We start from the raw sequence: 22,277 nt of genomic DNA on the forward strand, positions 1-22,277 counted from the left end.
CCAATTCGAAGTCATTTAGGTGCTCCACGGTAATGGGCTGCCACAGCAATCCACGATTTGGTTCACGGTCAATCGCACCTACCAGGATCTCGTCGATTACGATGAGGAACAGTAGCGGTGATAGTATACATCCTTGCCTCACTCCAGCAACGGCCCGGATGGGATTGAACAAAATACCGTTGTGCAGTACTCTGCACGATAATGCCCTGTACTGTGCTTCAATGAGGCCGATGATTTTCTCAGGGAGACCCTTGGGCCTGAGAGCTTCCCACATGTTTCAGTGATTGAGGCGGTCGAAAGCTTTTTCGTAATCAATGAACACCAGGTAGAGAGACTCTTGGAATTCATTGATTTGCTCCAGAATGATACGGAGCGTGACAATATGGTCCACACAGATCGTCCGGCACGGAATCCTGCTTGCTGCCGTCGGAGAGTTGCGTCAATCTTCTCCTGTTTCCGGTTAAGGATCACTTTGCAGAGGACTTTGAGAACGATACACAGTAACATGATACCCGCCAATTATCGCATACAGTCAGGTCACCCTTTTTGGGTACCTTTACAAAGGCGCCTTGCATCCAGTCGGCCGGAAATGTTGCAGTTCACCATATGTTGCAGAATAATTGTTGCAGTAGTTGTGCGGATACTACGGGGTCAGCCTTGAGCATCTCAGCTGATATGCGATCGACCCATGGGGCCCTGTTCGATTCCATGCTACGGATGGCTGTTTCTATCTCCTGCACTGATGGAGCTTCGGTGTTGACACGGGAAATGCGTCGGATTGGCGGATCATGCTGGGATGTTGATGGCGTGGCTGACACTTGAAAAAGGTATCCAAAGTGCTCGAACCAGAGTTTCAACTGGTCAGCCGGGTCGGTCAGTAACTGTCCAGACGTGTCTTTCACGGGCACCGTAGCATGCATCTTAGTCCCACTAAGGCGACGTGAAACATCGTAGAGGAGACGAATGTCGCCGGCTTTCTCGCCTTCGTCGGCTAGGGAGTCCGCCCACGCTCTTTTGTAGACGGACATGAGTGTTTCACTTGTTCTCGAGAGCTGAACAGCGCTGACAGGCTACGGCTTCGGCTCCTCGTGTTTTCGCTCGCTCTATCGTGGCTTTGGCATTCCTTTGCTCCTCGATTTGATTTTCCGTGACGTCATCACGGGAAACCCATGTCACTTTGTGCACTGGTCGATGGGGAAAGAGCGATCCCCCAATCACCATGTCATTGTTGCCACAAAACTCTGCAGACAGCTCTCCGTTTTTGCTCATTTCTCCGAGACCGTGGCGTCCCATGACGTGCTCATAGTCCGAGTTGTCGGAACCAACCTTCGCGTAGAAGTCGCCCATGAGGATTTTGATATCACCTTTCGGAATCTTGTCCACGTACACGACAGCATTCAGTTGACTGTAAAAGTTGTCTTTGTCTTGCAATTCGGCAGCATTGTTTGGTGTGTAACATTGGATCATGGTAAGGTTTCGAACCCGTGTTCTAAATCTGGCTACAATTATCCTCTCATTAATAGGTTTCCACTTCATGAGCGCTGCGTGGGCGTGAGCGCTGAGCACAAACCCAACTCCACGGTGGCGAGGATATCGCTCGAGCGTGTTCACCCCGTAGGCTAGAGTATAGCAGAATTTGACATGACGCTAATCTGTGTTCTCCAAAGTTTGGCCAACGGACCTCGCTCAGTCCTAGGATCTCAAGCTTCATACGGCATACCTCATTGGCTAGATGTGCCAGTTTACCCTACTGAGCTTCGGTTAATACATGCCAAGTTCCAATTCTTGTCCGCTGTTTCGCGCGTGGTTCATCCTTCGCTGCCAAAGATGGTACATTCCCTGTGGCTTACTTGCATTTTCAGTGCACCGACCAACAGATAAGTTTACTTTTAATCAGATTAGGAAATCAGAAATTAGATAGGGGAGTGGAACCATCTCGGCAGGGCTCCTATTTTGGGCACTTTTCTGCTATAACTCAGCCAATTTTGAACCAATTGACACAATCTTTGGAACGTGGTGAGATATGTACAATATCTAACCATGTACAAAATTCAAGTCAAATGGTTTGGATTTGTCTGAGGTATAGTGAAAAGTGCCCAAATTACCGGCCACTGCCCAAGTGGCTCGCTACCCTATGTGCAGTTTTACCTACAAACACGCTTCACAAGAAGGAATCAATTTCATAAGCAATACCTTATTGCGATCACCCGACTGACCTTTCGCAATACACCAGTAAGTAATATCTGGATTAATCCCATCTGCTCTTTTATAAACTGGGGAAAACCCCGCCCCGTTATATCGCCGGCTGTTTCGGCTACGACAGATCCTAACATGATCTACATTTCGTTTTTATTGACCACTTTCGTTCGAACTGGGACGGGATACTACCGCTCCGTCATCAGTTCCGGACTTTCTGCCTCGCAAACCGGCGCAGAACAATTAACCTTGAGAGTGTGGAAAGTATATTTTTGGAATTTATCCGCGTTCGGCGCTGTTCTAGAGAGCGCGGGACATGGCCAATATCTAATTGAGTGAGTGCGACTATAGTCTTAGTGGAACGAAGTGAAACGTTTTGGTGCACGCAAGAAGGGAGAAAATCAGTAAATGATTGGTGATCGAACCGCCGTTGCCGCTGCTGGCTGGTGCCGATATTGTTTAACAACGGGAGCGTCTGTTTGTGCTCCACTTGTGGCTTCTGGTTTTTCGGGGGGAGATATTTTTAGAACTTTTGTAGAATGATGCTTTCCAGACTTTGGTCGCGACTGGTCGATACTCGCCGTTTACCGAGATCATGATCATGAACATGATCTACGTATAAATTTCTTATTTTCTACTCAATTTTGTTTTAATCCATAATAAATACATCAATAGGAAAAAAGAAAAAAAACCTAGAACTTTGTTTTATAAAGATTCTAACTTGATTTTCGCTTTTCTTTTTTTACAGGCTTGCATCGATGATAACTTAGATATGGTAGAATTCCTGGTACAAAACGGAGCAGATGTCAACAGAAAAGACAACGAAGGATGGACGCCCCTACATGCCACATCTTCCTGCGGGTTAGTAGTCTCGTTTCGAACTAAAGCGCGTTTCAATCATTTCATATCTGGATAGATCTATCACCCCATCTTGCTCGCTGTTTTTCTAGCCTTCTTGTACTAAATTAGATCCATGGCGATCGCCATTTTTGTCGGAGTTGCAGTCCAGCATTCTTACAACATGTTCTGTCCACCGCATTTTCCTGCTTTGGCCACCTTCTAGATACTGGCCTTCTAGCATTACTTACCTTACCGGTTAGACTAAGGCCTGAGTTCACATATGAGTCGTCTTCATTCTACTCGGTCCATGGCTGTATGTCTCCAGTTCCATACTCTGCGAAGGGTCCACTTGATTGACCCATCTAACTCGCTGCACACCACGTCTTATTGTACCGGTCGGATGACTCTCGAGAATCATTTTAGTCGGGTTGCTATCCGACATCCCGATGACGTGACCCACCTACCGTTGCCTCCCGATTTTCGCGGTGTGGACGATGGTTGGTTCTCCCGGCAGCTGATGCAATTCGTGGTTCATTCGCCTTCTCCAAGTCCCGTCTTCCATCTGCACTCCACCGTAGATGGTACGCAACAGCTTCAGTTCAAAAACTCCGAGGGCGCGATGGTCCTCTGCACGTGCTTCATGCCCATAGAGGACTATCGGTCTAATCAGCGTTTTATAGATAGTTAATTTCGTGTGACGGCGAACTTTGTTCGATCACAGAGTTCTGCGGAGTCCAAGTAAGCTCGATTTCCTGCCACAATGCGGCTCTGAATTTCTCTGCTGGTGTCGTTGTCGGCGGTCACCACCAGTGAGCCCAAGTACACGAAGTCTTCATCCGCCTCGATTTCATCACCGTCGATATAAATTCGGAATGGCGCGGGCGCGGTGATTCCTCCCTGGAGCCCTTTGCCAACATGCACTTTGTCTTTGACACATTAATGACTAATCCGATTCGCTTGGCTTCACTCCTTAGTCGGATATACGTTTCCGCCATCGTCTCAAATTTACGAACTATAGTATCAATATCATCAGTGAAACCACCCAGCTGAACGGACTTCGTGAAAACCGTTCCACTCGTGTTTATCCCCGCTCTCCTTATTGCACCCTCTAAAGCAATATTGAACAGCAAGCACGAAAGACCATCAACTTGCCGTAACCCTCTGCGGAATTCGAAGGGACTCGAGAGTGTCCCTGATACTCGAACTACGCACATAACTGGATCCATCGTCGCCTTGATCAATCGTATCAGTTTATCCGGGAATCCGTATTCGTGCATAATCTGCCATAGCTGTTCTCGATCGATTGTATCATACGCCGATTTGAAATCGATGAACAAGTGATGTGTGGGCACGTTGTATTCGCGGCATTTCTGCAACACCTGGCGGATGGCGAACATCTGGTCAGTTGTAGGGCGTTCACCCATGAATTCTGCCTGATATTGCCCCACGAACTGTCTGTGCGGTCCAGACAGTCGTATGCCGCCTTGAAGTCAGGTGATGCATTAGGACCTGGTATTCACGGCATTTCTGGAGGATGTGTTATACGGTGAAGATCGGGTCCGTTGTCGAACGGTCTACAATAAAGCTGGCTTGATAACATCTCATGAACTCATTCGTTTTAGTTAACTAACGACGAAAGATAATCTAGGGTAGCTCAGTATTCAAAACGGTAAACGCTTTCACATTTCAAATGATCGCCTTTTTGTGAATAGACCAGATTACCCCTTCCTTCCAATCCTCTGGTTGCTACCAGATTCTGAATATCAACCGGTGCTCGAAGATGGTCAACTTGTATAGACCCATCATGATGAGCACAACTTCCCTAAACGTGGGAGTTGGATCACTTCCGTTCTTTGATGCACTGACGTATTCGTTTCCACCTTTGCCTTGGTCCCTTGCGTTCTTCGCTCCGTTTTCACCTTTCGATCACCTTACGGCCGTTGCTCAAGAGACATCCTTGAACCTCCTTTTGGCTCGTGGTACAAAGAAGTCGCGGGATGCGTTCTTCTTCCTGGCGGCGTGTCGTTTTTATCCCGGTAAAGGCGAGTCTGCTGTTTCCAGTTCTGCCGGGTTTCATGCTGCTGCATTACCGCCCGTTCTGCCCGTTGTCAAGCCATTCATTGTGTGGAAGCCATTCCACGTTCCCGTTAGTGTTCTTGGTTTCGCTGCTTTTACTATACTTCAGCAGCCCCCTAGAGGGCCCACATCGAGTTCACCCTCGTCCGGCAGCGCCGCCTCGAGATTTTGAGCGTAAGCGACATACCTATGCAACAGTACATTGTTGATAACGCTCTGTTTCAAACAGCTTTTCTTAATACGGTTTAACCCATTGGAGCCGGAGGGGTCACATATGAACCAACATGGAAACGGCTGTATAAATTCACACGTTCAATAAAACAGAATGGAAAAATAGTAATGTTTGCATTTGATACATAACTGACAACCTAGAACGTCCTGAACACCATAAAGTTTGGAGAAACAAAATAATTGACACACCAGTTGTTCTAAAAGCTGAATTTGGTCATTTAACCTTCATCAAGAATATCAAAAGGTGTTTTATATTCTGGGATGTTCTAGGTGTTCCAAACTGTCCTGTAATAAAGTCCCTCAAATCTATCAGAATAATTTTATGTGTTTTCGTCATAAATAATAGCATTGCATGATCCACTGGGATCCGTCAAGCTCTTGAAATCTACAATGTCAGTTATAGACACCACTGGCGTAGCCACGGGGGGTTTTAGGGTTAAACCCATTCCCCCCCCCCCCCCCCAGGACCAAAATTGGTGGAACAAATTTTCAGTATAAAGGGCTTTGCTACGAAAAAAATTTTCGGCTGCGCCGCTATTTTAAAACTATGAGTACAATTGCTCTTTATTGTTTACAAAATGTAAATGTCAAATCAAAAAAATATCATTTACCATTGAAAACCCCTCCCAGAGACAATTTCTGGCTACGCCACTGATAGACACTATAGGGATATTCTGGGTCAGCCAAATTACTTTGGTGTTCAGAACTTCAGGTCACCACTCGTGACAGTAGCCATATCTGTTGCACTGAGTAACGTTGTATAATCAATCGCGGTTACTGGATGAATCTGAAGTCTCCTTGATATTACTATAACTTTTATGATATTCAAGGTCGTCCAAACTGTCCTATAATAGAGTCCTTAAAATCTACAAGAACAACTTTATGTGTTATCGCATTGCATGATCTGCTAGGATCCGTGAAGCTCTTAAAATCTCAAATGTCTTTTAGAGATACTATTGGGATATTCCAGATCAGTCAAACTATCTTGTAGTTCAGATTTTCAGTTCTATACTCGTAATAGTCGCCATATCTGCTGTACTGAGAAACTTTGTATAATCAACTGCACTTACTGAACCCATCTGAACTCTACTTGATACTAATATAAACCTTTGGGACTTTCGGGTCGTTAAAACTGTTCTGAGGCGATTTCCATTTGAAATCAAAACTACACCTCTTTGTCTTTGTCTAATAAAATAATGAAGTCCTTAAAATCTACAAGAATAACTATGTGTTTACGTCATAATTAATAGCATTGCATAATCTGCTAGGATCTGTGAAGCTCTTGAAATCTCAAATGCCATTTAGAGGCACTACAGGCATATCGCAGGTCAGCCAAACCATCTTGGAGTTCAGAACTTCAGGTACACTCGTAACAGCAGCCGTATCTGAGTAACATTGCATATTCAATCGCTGTAACTGGAATAATCTGAAGTATATTATATTTTATGAACCATTAGAACATTAAGGGTCGTCCAAACTGACCTGAAGCTTAGCTCTTGACAGTAACAATAGTTATTCTCACAATGAACTCTAACATTACACATCCAACTGTAATCTGTAATCCCCCTGGCATTTACTGAGTCATTCCAAGATTGTTTTGAAGCATTCCAGATCAACCAAAATACTTCGGAGACCACAGCTATAGGTCTACACTTGTGATAATAGCTTTTGCCAGTACGTTAAGTAATGTTACATAATCCACTGTATTTATCAAAGTAGTTCGGTGAACAACAAGCGTTGCTATATATTTTTTGGGATACTAAAAGCGTTTCTTACTATTATGGAGCTTAATTGATAAAAACAATAACTGTAACATAAGGTGATTTCGTTTTAGATAGCAACATTACACAACCAAACAAGAGCCATGGACCTCTCAACTCTCAAGGGTCACTTCATAATAGTTTTGTGATTTTTTAGGTCATCCAATCTTTCATGGACTACACAACTTTATATCTATACTTGCAATACTAGCCTGCTACACTGAATAATGATACATAATGAACCATATTTACCAAAATTCTTCAGACTAGTAGGCATTATTCTGTACCTTTGAAACATTTAAGGTTGTTCAAACTTTTATGAAATTCATTTTGAAATCTGCATTCGTTTTAGTCATTATTTGTGCTATAAAAAGTTACGTTACCTAGTCTAACTCATCCAGTTCCGAAAACTTCTGTGTAACTCAGAGCCATTCCAAAATACCTTTGAGATATTTCAGGAATACTAAACTTCCCTACAACTAAGAACTTCAAAGGGAAAGATATGACAAAGCCACATTTAGAGTGCAAATCTGAAGGCAAATGTGATCAAGTATCGTTGATTCGCTAAATAAATGAAATAGATACAATCATTACACAAAACAGCAAAAAAAAAAAGAATTATTTCGGCTGTAGACTCCATGTATTGCAGGACAATTTGTACGATTCTGAATGTCCCGAAGCTATGTCATAGTCATTGATTTATTCTGTGAGCTCCAATAAGTATAATAGATTACATATACAACATAACTCTATCTAGCCAAAACAGAAACTTCAATTGCTGTAGATGCTAGATGTTAAACATCATAATAGTTTGGATGACCCAGCTGGTCTGATGATATCCGTTGTATATTTAGTAACCGTTACACCCGTTGACTTAAGGATGTAATCTCGAGAAGGGTTTGGATGACCTAGGATATTTCAACAAATTTGTCACTGTCTATTGAACTTTCGGAAGACTTACTGGACATGATAGAATACAAATCGTAGCTTTGTATAATGAAAGAAGCTACTGTTGCACCCGTAGGCCTTAGGATCTAAACTCAAAAACAGTTTGGATGCTCTAAGATATCCCGACTAATCAGATACTGTCTATTGAACTTTCAGACATGTTAGACTGGACATGTTAGAATACAAATCGTAGCTTAGTATAATGAAAGAATTCACTGTTACACCCGTGGACTTTAGGATCTAAGCTCAAGAAGAGTGTGGATGGCTAGGATATTCCGACTGACCTGATACTGTATATTGAATTTTCAGAAGACTTACTGGACATGATAGATTACAAATTGTAGTTTTGTATAATGAAAGAAGTTACTGTCGCACCCGTAGACTTTAGGATCTTAAATTAAGAACTAGGATATCCAGAAAAACATATTTTGCATCATATTCTACCCTTTTTATGTTGTTGAGCCCCAAAACCACAGAAATACGTAGAAAAAACTCTACGCTTGGAAGCTTGGAGAAATTCCGGCTTCAAAGTGTTAAACTTTCTTCCGTCTTGGGGGGTAATTCTGCCTGCTAATTCTGTACAGAACAATACAGTAATAATAATTTCTTGTGCAATTCCCCTTTCCCAGTTTCCTCAGTATAGCCCGCTACCTGATAGAGAACGGCGCCGACCTGGCGTCGATCAACAGCGACGGCGAGCTGGCCCTCGATCTGGCCTGCTCGGACGCCATGGAGGATCTCATCCAGCGACACATCGACGAACAGGGCATCGACTGCGAGGACGCTCGGCAGGCCGAGGAAAAGATCATGCTCAGCGACGCCAAACGGTGGCTCCGCACCGACAGTACCGATTGTGATAAACCCCACCCGAAGACGGGTGCCACGGCGCTGCACGTGGCGGCCGCCAAGGGATACGCGAAAGTGCTCGGTCTGCTGCTGGACGGCCGGGGGGACTTCGACAAGCAGGACGTGGACGGGTGGACGGCACTGCACGCGGCCGCCTACTGGGGCCAGAAGGAAGCCGTACAGATGCTGCTCGGTGCCAACGTCGACATCGACATCCAGAACTACAGCGGCCAGTACGCGATCGACATCGCCCAGAAGGACATTGTGCCGCTGCTGGACGAGGCGCGGAAGAACTTCAAACGGCCCAAACGGCGACCGGCTAGTCAAATTAGGTGAGGATTCGTTTATATGTAACCTGAATTTGATCTAAAACCTTAATAAAACCTAAAAGTTATCATTCAGGTTTTGAAACCGTGATCCAACTAGAATCAAAGATTGCTCTCGACATGGAAAACATGTCTTAAAACGCACGTGTTTCTTATTTTCCCCAGAATTACGGATACCATTGAGAATAGCATCGAGACACCCACGAAGGTCATCCGGGTGGAGGTGAAACCGATCGACAGCAAAGAACAAGAAGGTGAGTCACTAGAGAGTATGATGTTTGTTTATCTCGTCTACCATCCGGTAGGCGATATGTCTGTGTATACGTTTGTCTTATACTTTCTCTTGTCCTGTTGTAAACACGTTCGTTCCTGTTGGGAATGATCTTTTTTGTTCGGTTGTTGCCAACACACGTTTGAACGAATTTAGAAGTCGTTAGCGGAAGTGAAGCTGACGAAGAGGAAGAGGAAGAAGAAGAGTATCAGGAGGTGGAAGAGGAAGAGAATGGGATTGAAGACGAAGAAGGGAGTGACCGAGAGGAAGTTGAAGCGGAAGAGTCCGCCGAAGAAGAAGTGGAGGAAGCGGAAGAATCGGAAGAAGACGCGGAGGAGCAGGAAGCCGAAGAGGAACCGACGGTAGAGCCGGAAGAAGAAGAGGAAGAGGAGCAAGCGTCAGCTGCGGAGTCATCCCCATATTCGTCTTCATCTGCGGACAGTTCATCGTCATCGTCTAGCGAGAGTAGTATGAGCGAAGAATCTGAAGCAGGTATTAGCACGGAGCCGCACGGAACGTCCGAGCCGTTGTTATTCGCGTTTTTGTTCGTGGCTGATGCTGCGCAGTATTGTAGAACTTTGCGCGTGCCCGCTAATCATTGCCCCCGCAAGCGAAGCTGTTTTATTGTTATTGTGTTTCTTCTTTACTGTTTCACTAGACTGCAAGTGTACTATAGCATAGACGTTGGAATAATCTACAAGACCAATTGTAAATTTTATTCTACATGTCAACGTCAAATTGTTTAGATGTCATGATCATTATCCTCTCTTCATAATTCCTTAGACTCTGTGCATCAAGCGATGAATTACTCCATGTTCTATACCATAGTTCTACCAGAAATACGACTTCCTTTCTGCAATCTGATTTGGCAGGTCATTCTCATTTGTAATATAAAGATTAGTAATACTCGCACATTGAAGATGTCTGTTAGTTCCAATGTAGCTGATCTGGCGATAATGGAGTTGAAGCCACGATTACCTAGGATCAAGTATGGTAGGGTAGCGTCTGCATCTGGGAGTCACCTATGGTTGACCATATCTCCTTTATACTTCATTTAGAAATAAGATTAATTGACATTTTCTAAAATAATTGCATTTTTCATTCATATTCTTTATACATAAGCGCATGTGGCACTTTTTACTTACTTCAAGTTCATTTGAACCTTCTAGCCAATTGGTCAAATTTCCATCTAATACCATATAGCACTTTAATGTTTATAGAGATTTCGCTGTTATTTAACTGCTCGAATTCAAAATCAGTTTGACAATGCATACTTCGCGAGGTTTGGTCAAAAAGCGATCTTGTTCAAAACATCTTGAAGAAACAACCATCATCGTATCAATCACCAATACCATTGCCATCAAACGATCATCGCACGCAAGCACCCAACTGAAACATGTCGGAACGACCACCAGATGTCACCTGTAGTTGCCACATCTTCGGGTTTGGTTTGACTTTGAATCGCCCACGTCCTAACAGCGAAGCGCTACCCGTTTGGTTTGCAGTTTTCGATTTCTGCTTTCTTCTCTCGCTCGCGCGCGTTCCTGCTAAACACTGCGTTCACCCGTTTTTCCCGCCGAATACGACCGCCGATATGATTCTGATTTTGTTTTTGTACACCCCCCACACACACACACGCATCTTTTCTTACGTTTCGTTCCATTCCAAATTCAATCGCCACCCGTCGGAACAGAGGAACTGTCCAAGCCCGTTCCGATCATTTCCCGACCGAGTCCGGTTCCCGTGGCGGAGCAAATTATCGTTCCGAAACCGCGCATCGAAGGAGTGCACCGGGAGTTACCTGCAGCACCACCACTGCCGCCGCCACCGGCCGTTTCGCAACAGATGGCGCCACCGCCGGTGCCGTGGCGCCGTCCACGTGCCATTCCAACTCCGGTTCCCACCGAGGAGCACGCCCATCAGCAGCAGCAAGCCTTGCAGAGACTCCAGAATGGTCATGCTCGGTTATCGCCGTATCGCAATCGTAATAACCGTTTTTTCCGTATAGTTTCTGTTACTCACTCATTGTTTCAAAAATATTCATGTGTGTTTGCCAGCGCCATCTATTTGTCAATATCTCGACCTCCATTATGTTGTGCTACCAGACAAAAAAAAACGCATTATCCGTCGTGTATTTAGAGCAGCCATATCGAAAACATCGTCAGCATCGTCAACATTCCGCTATGGCGAAGATTACAATGAACAGAGGGGGCGAGTGTTGCCAGTTTTCCTGATTTGTCATCTTCGCCAACTGTTCACTCTCACAGCAACATTTTCAAAGCCGCCGATTTTTTTTATCTCATTTATTTTTTTGTTTTCTATCAAGATCAGTTACTCAAAGCGTGCTAATCTTTCTATTGGTTTCGTTGCAGAAGTTCCTGAGAAAGAAAATCAACCGACCGAACCCGATGTGATACTGCGGCGGACGCAGAGCTTCGAGAGCGATGAAAAGTGAGTGCAATCTTTTTTTTTTTTCCTTTTTTGTTACACTTTTTTCATTTTCTTAGCTTTCGAGTGTCGTACGTTTTCCCTTCCGAATGTGTTTTTTTTCAGTTTTCAATCGTTTATTGTCTATAAAAGTATGCGAAAAATATGGTTGCTACTGAATTATTACGATTGTTTATTACCTCGACCTGTTTTTTTTTCTTTTGCTACATGATTTGAGGATTCTCAGATCATTTGGTTTATTTTATGTTTTTGATTATTTATCAAGGAAAATGTAGAGAAACTTCTCGTCGCTTTTGAAAAGATTTTCGGATTATTTCGACAAGTGATATTTCAGGAAAAAGTAATGAAGGATATCAAAAAACTCACCAGGATACTTGATGGGATACAATACGCTCCGTTGAATCTACACCGAATAAAGCTTCTTTTGTCATGTGCCCATAGTTTCTGGATGTTGAGTCTCTTAGATCCTCTTTAACCACAAACATTTATCTTGTACAAGGGCTGCCACGGAGTCACCGGGGTCTCCTTGGTTCTCTTCTGTGTATTTTCTTTGTCTATAGTCTGTCCGTTTTTCGGCATCCTTGTGACGTGACCAGCCCAACTCAACCTGCGTTGCTTTATAAGCTTGACCATAACCTAGTTTTTATACTCGTTATCCATGCGACGCCACCAGATTCTTAAACCGCCGAGTTTTGTTCGCAATATCTTACCTTCGACGTGAAGTACTAGATTTTATCATAGAAATGGTCGTTCAATGTCGTGGGAAGGAAAGGGTTGATACGCGAGGTCAGCCATTTCCGATGGTTATCGATGATCCTCGGTTGTAGACGTCTTTCTTCATGTTCTGGTGTACCTGTACCGAATTCCCAGATGGTTACGATGCGTAACGCTACAGTATGAGTTGGTCTGTTTCTGATGGACTCTGCATCGTTCCTAGGCATTTTCGCCGCCTACGTTCGCGACATCCACGTTCGGCATCAAGACATCGGCACTCAATCTCTTCAGTGCACTGCACACCGAATTTTTTGAAACGCTTTCAGCACAAAAAAAAATCAGCAAAATTAGTTGCTGAATTTCAGCAAAAATTTTGCTGAATTTAAGCACAACGTTGCTGATCAACTGTCAAAATTGCTGGATGGTTCAGCAAGTTGAAAAATAATTGCTGATATTCAGTAAATTCGCATTGCTGAATGAAACCAGCACAAAAAATCAGCAAAGTTTGCTAAATACCAGTAAACAAAATTTGCTGTGTGGATAGAGAATCCAGCCTAGACTAGAACTGGGCTATTGGCCTCGTGGTAAGGGGGGGAGGGAGGGGGAGAAGAGCAACTACAATAGTATATCCCGTCGGTATTCACTATTGCAAAGCCTTCGTTTGTCGTGGAAACTATCTCTTGAACTAGAAACAGACCAGTTGTATTGAAGCCTCCGCACTCCGCAAGATTTGTGGCCTAGCTCGAAGACCTAAAGCACGCCTATGGTGGCTCGTAGATGCTGAGGTGGCACCTTGACCAGTCTTTCCGACTGCGAACACTTTGCTAATCTGCTGTCTGAGGACGGCTGCAAGCTCCATGGCGTTGGTTATCTCATCCAGGTTTTCACACTGGAGAATCGCCTCCATCTGCCTGTTCGCCCAGAATTTCTTTGTCTAGCACCTTATAGGGAGTGCTTTTCTGCACCGTCTCCTTCTTCGGCATTATAATCATTTGTTCTACACTGTGACTAAGTACGCCGGCCCCTAGTGACCTTCAGTGCACCGACGTACTCAGTCACTTCGGTCTTGAAGACCAACACTTAACCTTTATCACGCTTGCGAGCTGGTGTAGCCTTGCTTCTTGGGTTTGCTTCTTTTCTACCGGTTCACTTTACCCTGGTCAGGTTGTACCCGAGGCGTCTGCAAGGGGTCAACATTTTTAGGCTTACCTTTGTCCTGGTATTCCCTTGCGCCTTGCAGTTGGCTTGGAAACCTGGCCACTCGTGCCCGCCGAGCGTGCTTCCCCGTCAGGGGCTCCTGCGAGCTGCATAGTTGAACTTCTGGCGAAGAAGAATAAGGCTGGACCTCTTTTCCTTGCGCACGTTGACCGTGCTTCGTTCTTTGGGCAAAAGGCCGTTTTTCTTTTTGGGCAGAGCCAGCGACTTGCGGAGCTTGAGTAGGCCTTGCTTAAAAGGTCCTTGCTGATATTGCTCCCTGGGTTCATTCATATGATACGTAACGCAGAATTTCTTAATTTCCAACCCCGTCCCTCCCCCAGGTAACACTTTTTGTCCGGGGAATTTTATATTTTTTGTATGGAGCGTAACAAAGCGGTAGAGTCCCTCCCTCCTCTCTTAGCGTTACGTAATATGCGAACGAACCCTTAGTAATCATCTGTGAAAGCAGGAAGGTCACTTATTGGGATTGAACCCAAAGCCAGCTCTCGGAGAGCCTGGACCTAATTTCCTAGGCTGGCCACAGGACGGGTACGTATTTGAAAGCCTTGCTCCGGTTTTGTGTTTCACGGAACGGATTAGGAACATCCTGGCATCGTTCTCAATGTTCCTAAGATGCTGAGGATTTTGTCAAGGTTCAACAGGGCCCATACCCGCCACTTCTAGACCACAAAGCCCACCGCCCAATGCTAAACGTACTGTGTTTGGCCGGGCCATCACTAGGTTAGGTAGCGGTAGTGAGTAAATGTCAAACAGGAGCAAAAACGATGCCAACGCCGCGAGTGGACAATTGACCAACTACTAAAAATTTGAATCGACCGTTGAAAAGTTGATCGATAGGAAGCGGGCGGAATGAGACGTCTGCTTCTTTGTGCCTAGATCTTCTCTGCTTGAGCTACCTGTGTAAACCAAAGGCGATAAGTCCCCACTAATGCTGCGACTTGTCAGCTGAGGCTCTCTTGAAGGCCGGACACCTTGGGCATTCAGTCAGGTGCTTGCTGTTTGTGGGTTTGCCGCAAAACATCAATCACTTGCGGGTTTGTGCAGCTATGCGCGTTATGGCCTTCACCTCTACATCGCCTTCAATGCTTGCGCCTGCCAGGGCGAGCTCTTCCGCATCAGTGATCTTGTCCTGGTATTTGACCTTCAGAGTCGCTTCAGTGGTAAGAGCCCTCACCTGGATACCCTCACTTGTAGGCATCGCCCTTACCGGTTTTGTCGCGGTAGAGCCGAATGCTGTGTACGATGGCTTCTCATCACCTTCCAAACATCTGAGTACTTAGACCCGTCCGTCATGATGACTGCGTCTCCCTTCTAGCGCTTGACACCTGTCCTTGCCTTCCTACCTCTTCTTGGCTTAACGTCCCCAAGCTCCTGTTCCTCTTCTTCTTATGCCTGTCTACTAAGGTCCAAAGGACTTCTTCTCCCTGACCTATCCTTATCCGTAGTGGCTGAGGATCTCTACGCAAGGTCGCATTCCCCTGCTCCCTTCAACCTGGGACGTACCGGCATTTTTAGGTCCACCCGGAGAGCTGGTCGAGACGCTTGGCCTTTGGACGCCTTTGGGTCCGACTTACTGGCATTGTTGCCTTTCAGTATCGGGGTTAACAACCTCCTGGCCTAGCAACCCGGGCAGAAGAAAATAACATAAGAAGATCAAATTTTGCCCTTAAAATTGAATAGCTGAATGGCAAAATTTGTTACCTACTTGTTTGTTGGGAAGAAGAGCTAAAAAAACAAAAATAATAACTGACTTTGTACAAAAAAAAAACAATAATAACTCATTTTATCATTATAAGAACAAACCAAGGATAAAATATGTTTAACTGTTAAATAACTGAATCAGTTATTATAGAGTTATTAAGAACAAAGTAAGTATAAAATAAGGTATTTCGAAAAAGTTCATCATAATTGTACATTTTGTTCTTATGATTGAGAAAAAGCGCATTTAAGGTTCAGAAATGTTTTATCCTTGGTTTGATCTTATAATAACAAAATTAGTTATTATTGAGTTAATTTTCGTTACAAATTCAGTTATTATTTTTGTTCTTTTTACTCTTATTCTCAACAAACCAATAACAAGTTTTGCTATTTAGCTTTTAATGGCAAAATATGATCTTCTCAAGTTATTCTTTCTGATAAAATATAAAAAATGCCAAATAACTCATCAAAAATGAAATAAGTTATGATTGCAAAATATGCCATTGAGAAGTTATTTTATTTAGGATGCTCAGAAAAACTTATTCTGTTATGATTGCATATTTTGCTGTTATTCAGTTATTTCCCGAGCAGGAGAAAATAGCTGAAGAATAACTTACTCAGATATGGAAAACAGAATACCTACAATCTGATTGAGGTATTAAGTAGCCCTGCAAAAGAGGTAAAATACCTAAAATAATAACTGGTGTGTATTCTATGCATAACGTGTGAATAATGAAATCAGGTATGCGAATACCTAAATAATAATCGGCGATTTTTCCATACAAATAGCGATTTTTCCTTAATTGAATAATACCTCAAGCAGTCCTCAACACCAAACCAATAACTCGTTGAGGTATTTCATCAATACCTACAAAATACCAAAATAAGTTATTTTCAATACCTGGATAACCGATCAATACCTTGTCTTGGTATGATAGCTGACTGGTTTGGTATGCTCCAGTTATGTGGCAGTTATTCATTCCTGCTCGGGTTATTCTTATTCATTAATAATTCAGAAATAACAAATTTAGCAATGAGAACATTTTTTGTTCTTAGCTAGTTCTACAGTGTTATTCATAAATAACATAAGAATGATAAAATGAGATATGATGGCAAAACTTGTTATTATTTTGTCCTTGGTTTGTTCTTTACCTCTACCCGGGAAGCGTCGCCTTATATCTGGCTACTCTCGAATGCGAAGGTCTCCGTCTAGGTAGACATCCGCACCTTCAGGCTCTGCTGCCGCCGCAGTTGCCATGAGTTTATCACGGTATTACTTGGCCGCCATCGTTGCCTTACAAAGTCTCGAAGCCTGCTTGAAGTCCATTCTGATGTTCGATTTTAAGGTCGCAAAGCAGCTACGCAGCCACCTCCACTGCAGAAAGCCCTACTTCTTATAAATAGCCCTCATCAACCACGCTTCATCCATGACATCTCCCGACACGCTAGTCGTCTATATTGTTGTCATTGTTAGCAGAGCGAAGGCTCTCCATGCTATTTAACGGACGGAAAATTCCTGTCTACTAATCTGAGCATTGGCGTCCCCGATAACAATTTTAACATTATACTGCGGGTAGGGTATTCTCTGTAGATTTTGTCGAGGCATTCGTAAAACGCGTCCTGGTGGGGGTTCTGGTGGGATTCGAACCCATGACTTCGTATTCGCTAGACCTGCACTTAAACCAACTAAGCCATAAAACAGGTAATGATTCTGCGGAATAGAAACCCAAACTGACTCCGAAGCCACACCGTGAACACTCCTTTTTCAAAAACCCATCTCCAGTTCTGTGGCTTAGTTGGTTAATAAAACACGGACACCGTCTTCAGCTAGAGGCTGTACAGACTGAATGAAACTCAACACTAGACAACGGACACACAGAGCACCAGTGGATACGGAGAAGAAACTATTCTCACGAAAAGTTTCATCGCCCGGAGCGGGTATTGAACCCTTACCCCACAGCATAATGCGATTAGAAACTTGGTGACCCTAACCGCACGGCTACGAGGCTCCACAAAGCACCGGTCTATCGAATACGGAGTCGTGAGTTCGAATCCCACCAGAACGCGATTTTTTTTTTTCACAAATTTCATTTCTCAATTTGTCAATTAGTAACATTTCGTGCCTTCTAATTACAAGTTTTTCGGTATGTTTCAGACATACCAGCAAATCTGGTAAAATGCCAGTTAAAGGCAATATACATATACCTATCATTGTATTGTTTGTGTCTCTGCTAAACTTCGTGTCAGTGGCATCATTTTCGAATCGTTAGCATTGCTTTCGTTCTTGACGCGCTGTTGTCTCACTCGAGATTGGATACTTATTTGTTTATTTTTTCGTTTATTTGGAAGGCTCGGGCACCACGTGGGCAAAACAGAGCCGAAATCATCTTTACTTTTTTAATGATTTTATATATATTTTTTAAATTAGTTAGTTTTTTAGAGCCGAAGTACTCGCGGCTGTTTTGAGGTTAGGGATAATAAATATCTAAAGTTGGAAAGGAGGAATTTAAGGGACTTAGACTAAATTACTTGCTATCTTATACATTGATACATTGATATTATACAACATTGATAGGATCAACTATCATGATCTGTAACGGAACTAAACAGAAAGGGCTTTATCGGAAGACAACGACAAGAAGAGGACAAACGAAAGGGGCCGACGAAAGACAGGGAACGAATAACAAAACTAAATTGCGGGCAACGAAAACAAGGAACGTGCGAGGATCAAATTCTGACATCAATACATTTCACAAACTGTTAAATGAGATCCACCTATTCCAAAGTAAGACCTGAGATCTGCCAACGCTTCTCCAACGGGTTTCTGTTGTTTTCCTCGGACCCGGAGAATTTCATACAGCTCAGATCTGACTTCACGATGCACATCGCATCCCCATACGACATGTTCGATATCCTGGCAAGCCGCGCCGCAGACACAGAGATTGCTTTCCGAGAGCCCAATACGGAAGTTATGTGTGTTTAACAAATAGTGGTTGGACATCAGCCGACACATAACACGAATGAAATCGCGGCTTAAGGCGAAACTGAAAGCATTTCCTCACTTTTTGGTTTTTGATTTTTTATTAAATAACGAAGCAATATTTTCAAAATCGGTTTTTGTGCACATGTAGAGTATGGATCAAGGTATCTTCTGATTTTTTTTTGTAGTGGAAAATGTTTTTCGTTTTTGCAGAAACCATTTTTGAACAAAATTTCACAAAAAAAAAGGTTTCTGCAAAAATGGAAAACATTTTCCACCTCAGAAAAATTCAGAAGATACCTACCTTTATCCATACTCTACATGTGTACGAAAACCGATTTTGAAAATATTGCTTCGTTATTTAATAAAAAATCAAAAACCGAAAATATGAGAAAATGCTTCCAGTTTCGCCCTAAGTGAAATCATGGCTTCCTCGACACCTGTGGTATGATAGAGTGGAGCCATCTACCCATTCTCCATTTGTGTGGCCCAGCTGATCAAGATCTCCTGAAGAGCCAATGCAAAAAAAATACCCGAAGGCGATTTGACGCTCGTAAATATAGCCTTTGTTAGCGCCTACCATAGCCAAAGAGTCCGCTTTCTCATAGCCCGGAATCGAGCAATGTGAAGGGACCCAAGTTATGGTGATGATGAGAGAGATGGGGTAGTTGGCTTTCTTTTCTTATTTTGAGTCGATGGCGTTCCGATGAGGGAACTTCTATGCTTTTATTCACCTTTGAATGATACTTCGGAATTTTCAAAATTACACTCATGGTCCTTTTTGAGATAGATTGGAGTTCAAATAAAAGATATTGAATCAGTAGCAACCATTTTTTTTAAGTTTTTCTGTTTTAATTCATTCTACAATTTCCTTGACGCTATGTATGCCTTAATGTATGTTCATATGTGTATCACATTTTTATTATTTTGCCTCCATTTTATATACTGCCATTTATTAACTGATATGTGTTCTAATCATCCAACAATACCAATTTATTATTATTTTTTTAACTACTCGAAATAATCAACTGATCAACCCGTGCACACCGTAACATCCACCTCACCAACAAAAACCCATCATGGAATGATTGTAATTTACTACACCATCAATTGCTATTATACTACCAATTTGACGACTCACAAACAACCAACCAACCGATCAACCGACGACCGGGTCCCACACCACCAAAACCCAACGCGCAGGTTCTACCAGAAGTACGTCGAACTGCGAGCCCGGATACAGGCCAACTCGTGTCCAATCCTGCCAAACACGAATCCCACGGCCAACGCGAAACCAGCAGCACCCACCGCCAACAACAACAACAACAACAACAGCACCAGCACCAACAACAGCTATCTCGTACAAAGGTCAGCCTCGCTCAAGGACCATCGGACGCTAAGGTAACAACAACAACAACATCAACCAAAACCAACAACTACGAATCAATCGTTTTCTTCTTCAATTACCTACTATATCTCTAATCCGATCATGCACAACACTTTTTGCTTTTTCGTGCCTTTTTTATCTGTCTATAATGCTGATTTGCTTGAACGAATCCATTCACGCGATGAGCTTTTCGTCTAGTTTTCAACTTGGTTCTGGAACACGCCAGAACTGCTACCGGTTGCTTCCCCAACTATTCCGCACGATTCCGTTGACGCATTAAACTTTAAATCTCCCTTCTCGCTTCTTTTCCATGTATCCTTTCTAGGAAAGCCTCCAGCAATCTGGTACTGGGGAGCACCGGCAGTACGACCGGTTCCGCAGCCACAACAGCAACAACCAACGTACAAACGGCGACCACTTCGCCGCCCACTAGTCCCACCGGAACGCCCGTCACGACGCCCAGCACCGGACAGATCCGAAGGTAAGTTGGCGAGGGATGGGAATGGAGTACCTACCTAGGCGCTGTATTCTTCATGATCACTGCTTTCTTAGGTCACCACTGACAGTAGTAGGAACAACAATCATTTCCTCGCAGGGATTTCTTCATTCGGAATCATGTGTATCTTTCTTGTACATTTCAGTACGCAATCAGATGTTATCTCAATAACTCACATTTGGACGTAGAGTTCGTTAAGAAGAATAGAAGAATTTTCGGTGAAAATTTCTGGATCAGTAATAACTATAAACATTGCTGTAGAAATCTCTGTAGGAATACCTGAAGGAACGAAGATAAATTTGTGGAAGGAAATACTCAATTCAATTTCATTGAATATATTTCCCAAAGAATCCCTGGGTGGATTTCTCGCTGAATAGTTTCAAAGGAATCCTTTGAAAATGCATCTAACATTTCATGTAGAAATCACAGTGATATTTTGTACAGAATCCTAGCGGAGCCATTGGTATATATATCTATTGAAAAGGCGAGATTTACTTGAGAATATCGAGTTGATTTTTTTTTGATAATACTAGGAAAGATTCCAGAAGCAATCTCTGTACAAATAGTTGGTGAAATTTGAGTAACCCCTTAAATTGTCAACGAAGTCAATGTATTACTGCTGGGATACTTGGAGGAATTCCCGATTACAATCCTTAAGTGTTAATGAGAAATATTTACAGAATCTCCTGATAGAAGCTCTAGAACTATTCCGCATTGAATTGTTTAAGTTGTTATGAACTTCTTGTCATAATTGTTCAGAATAAATATGAAGCAATTTTTAAATAATTTCAGAACATTTGAAAATTTCTGCAAAAAAAATCTGTACTATTTTTAATCATTTGCTTACAATCCATTACTTTGTTACTCTTGTTACGTCCATTTTAAATTTTGTTTATTCGCCATTGCCGTCGACCTAACTTCATCATTGAAATCTGTGTGAATGTGTAACTCATAACTTCATAATTGTCCTTCGTCGCAACCATCATCATGTGCAACATCTTCAGCATCACACCTGCCAACAACAACAACAACAAGAACACGTCCAACAGTCCTTCCATACCATCGGTTGAAGTCACCGTCGACACCACCACCAACAACAACAGTAGTAATAACAAGAACGACACCAGCAGCAATGCGGTCAACAAAAATCATAGCCTGTTCGAACTCAATCGAAAATACATTGAACAAGCCCAAAAGACGAAGATTAATAATGAGCGCAATAAATTTCTCTCGTCACTCAACGAGAAGAGGCTGCAACAGCAGCAGCAACAACAACAACACAACCACCACCACCATCACCAGGAAGCGCAACAGTCGGAAACGAAAGGGCCATCACAATCCGCATCCGCAAAGTCCGGCCCCGCAGAAAAAGAACCGTCGCCAGCGGCGGAAGCACCCGCAACAGCTAAGGGCGTAGCCCCACTGTATGGGTCCGCCGCTGCCAACAACAATTCCAACGTCAACAATTTCAACAACTCCAACGCAACATTACCGCCGCCGTCGCCATCGCAACAACAACAACAACCACCAACCGTAGTGACCTCAACGAACAAACTCTCGCCGGGAAATATTTTCAAAAACTTTTTCAAGTAATTATGATGTAGCGTTTTTCGTGGTTTTCGTTTTCTGTTTCCCGTGTGACAGTTCTGGCTTTTATTATGGCTTTATAGCAGGCTTACGGCAGTTATAAAACCTTGATAAAGCTTGGAATGTTGCTCAAGTTGTGCTTTTTAGAAGAGCATCTGGAGATCCCGCTTGTTATGGCAGTTTCTCTGGATCAGAAAGTTCGTGTGATATGATTTTGTTGTTTTAACACATCTCGATGTTTGATTTTGACACGTG

General features: G+C 43.2%; 1 protein-coding gene across 16 annotated transcripts in view; it reads left to right on the forward strand.

The window, feature by feature from the left end:
• Window positions 1–22,277, forward strand: part of LOC109416470 (protein phosphatase 1 regulatory subunit 12B) — a 263,264-nt gene that overhangs the window by 158,570 nt on the left and 82,417 nt on the right. For 5 of the 16 annotated variants that reach the window (XM_062853692.1, XM_062853691.1, XM_062853705.1 and 2 more), the window contains exons 3-11: window positions 2,945–3,057; window positions 8,681–9,229; window positions 9,389–9,477; window positions 9,651–9,986; window positions 11,188–11,478; window positions 11,867–11,945; window positions 19,756–19,953; window positions 20,265–20,420; window positions 21,440–22,024. In XM_062853692.1, coding sequence (XP_062709676.1) covers window positions 2,945–3,057; window positions 8,681–9,229; window positions 9,389–9,477; window positions 9,651–9,986; window positions 11,188–11,478; window positions 11,867–11,945; window positions 19,756–19,953; window positions 20,265–20,420; window positions 21,440–22,024 — 2,396 coding nt within the window. The remainder of the gene's footprint in view (window positions 1–2,944; window positions 3,058–8,680; window positions 9,230–9,388; window positions 9,478–9,650; window positions 9,987–11,187; window positions 11,479–11,866; window positions 11,946–19,755; window positions 19,954–20,264; window positions 20,421–21,439; window positions 22,025–22,277) is intronic. The other 11 variants (XM_062853693.1, XM_062853695.1, XM_062853696.1 and 8 more) reach the window with 11 other exon arrangements.

The sequence above is a fragment of the Aedes albopictus genome, chromosome 2 (assembly GCF_035046485.1).
Source record: "Aedes albopictus strain Foshan chromosome 2, AalbF5, whole genome shotgun sequence".
Classification (NCBI taxonomy): domain Eukaryota; kingdom Metazoa; phylum Arthropoda; class Insecta; order Diptera; family Culicidae; genus Aedes; species Aedes albopictus.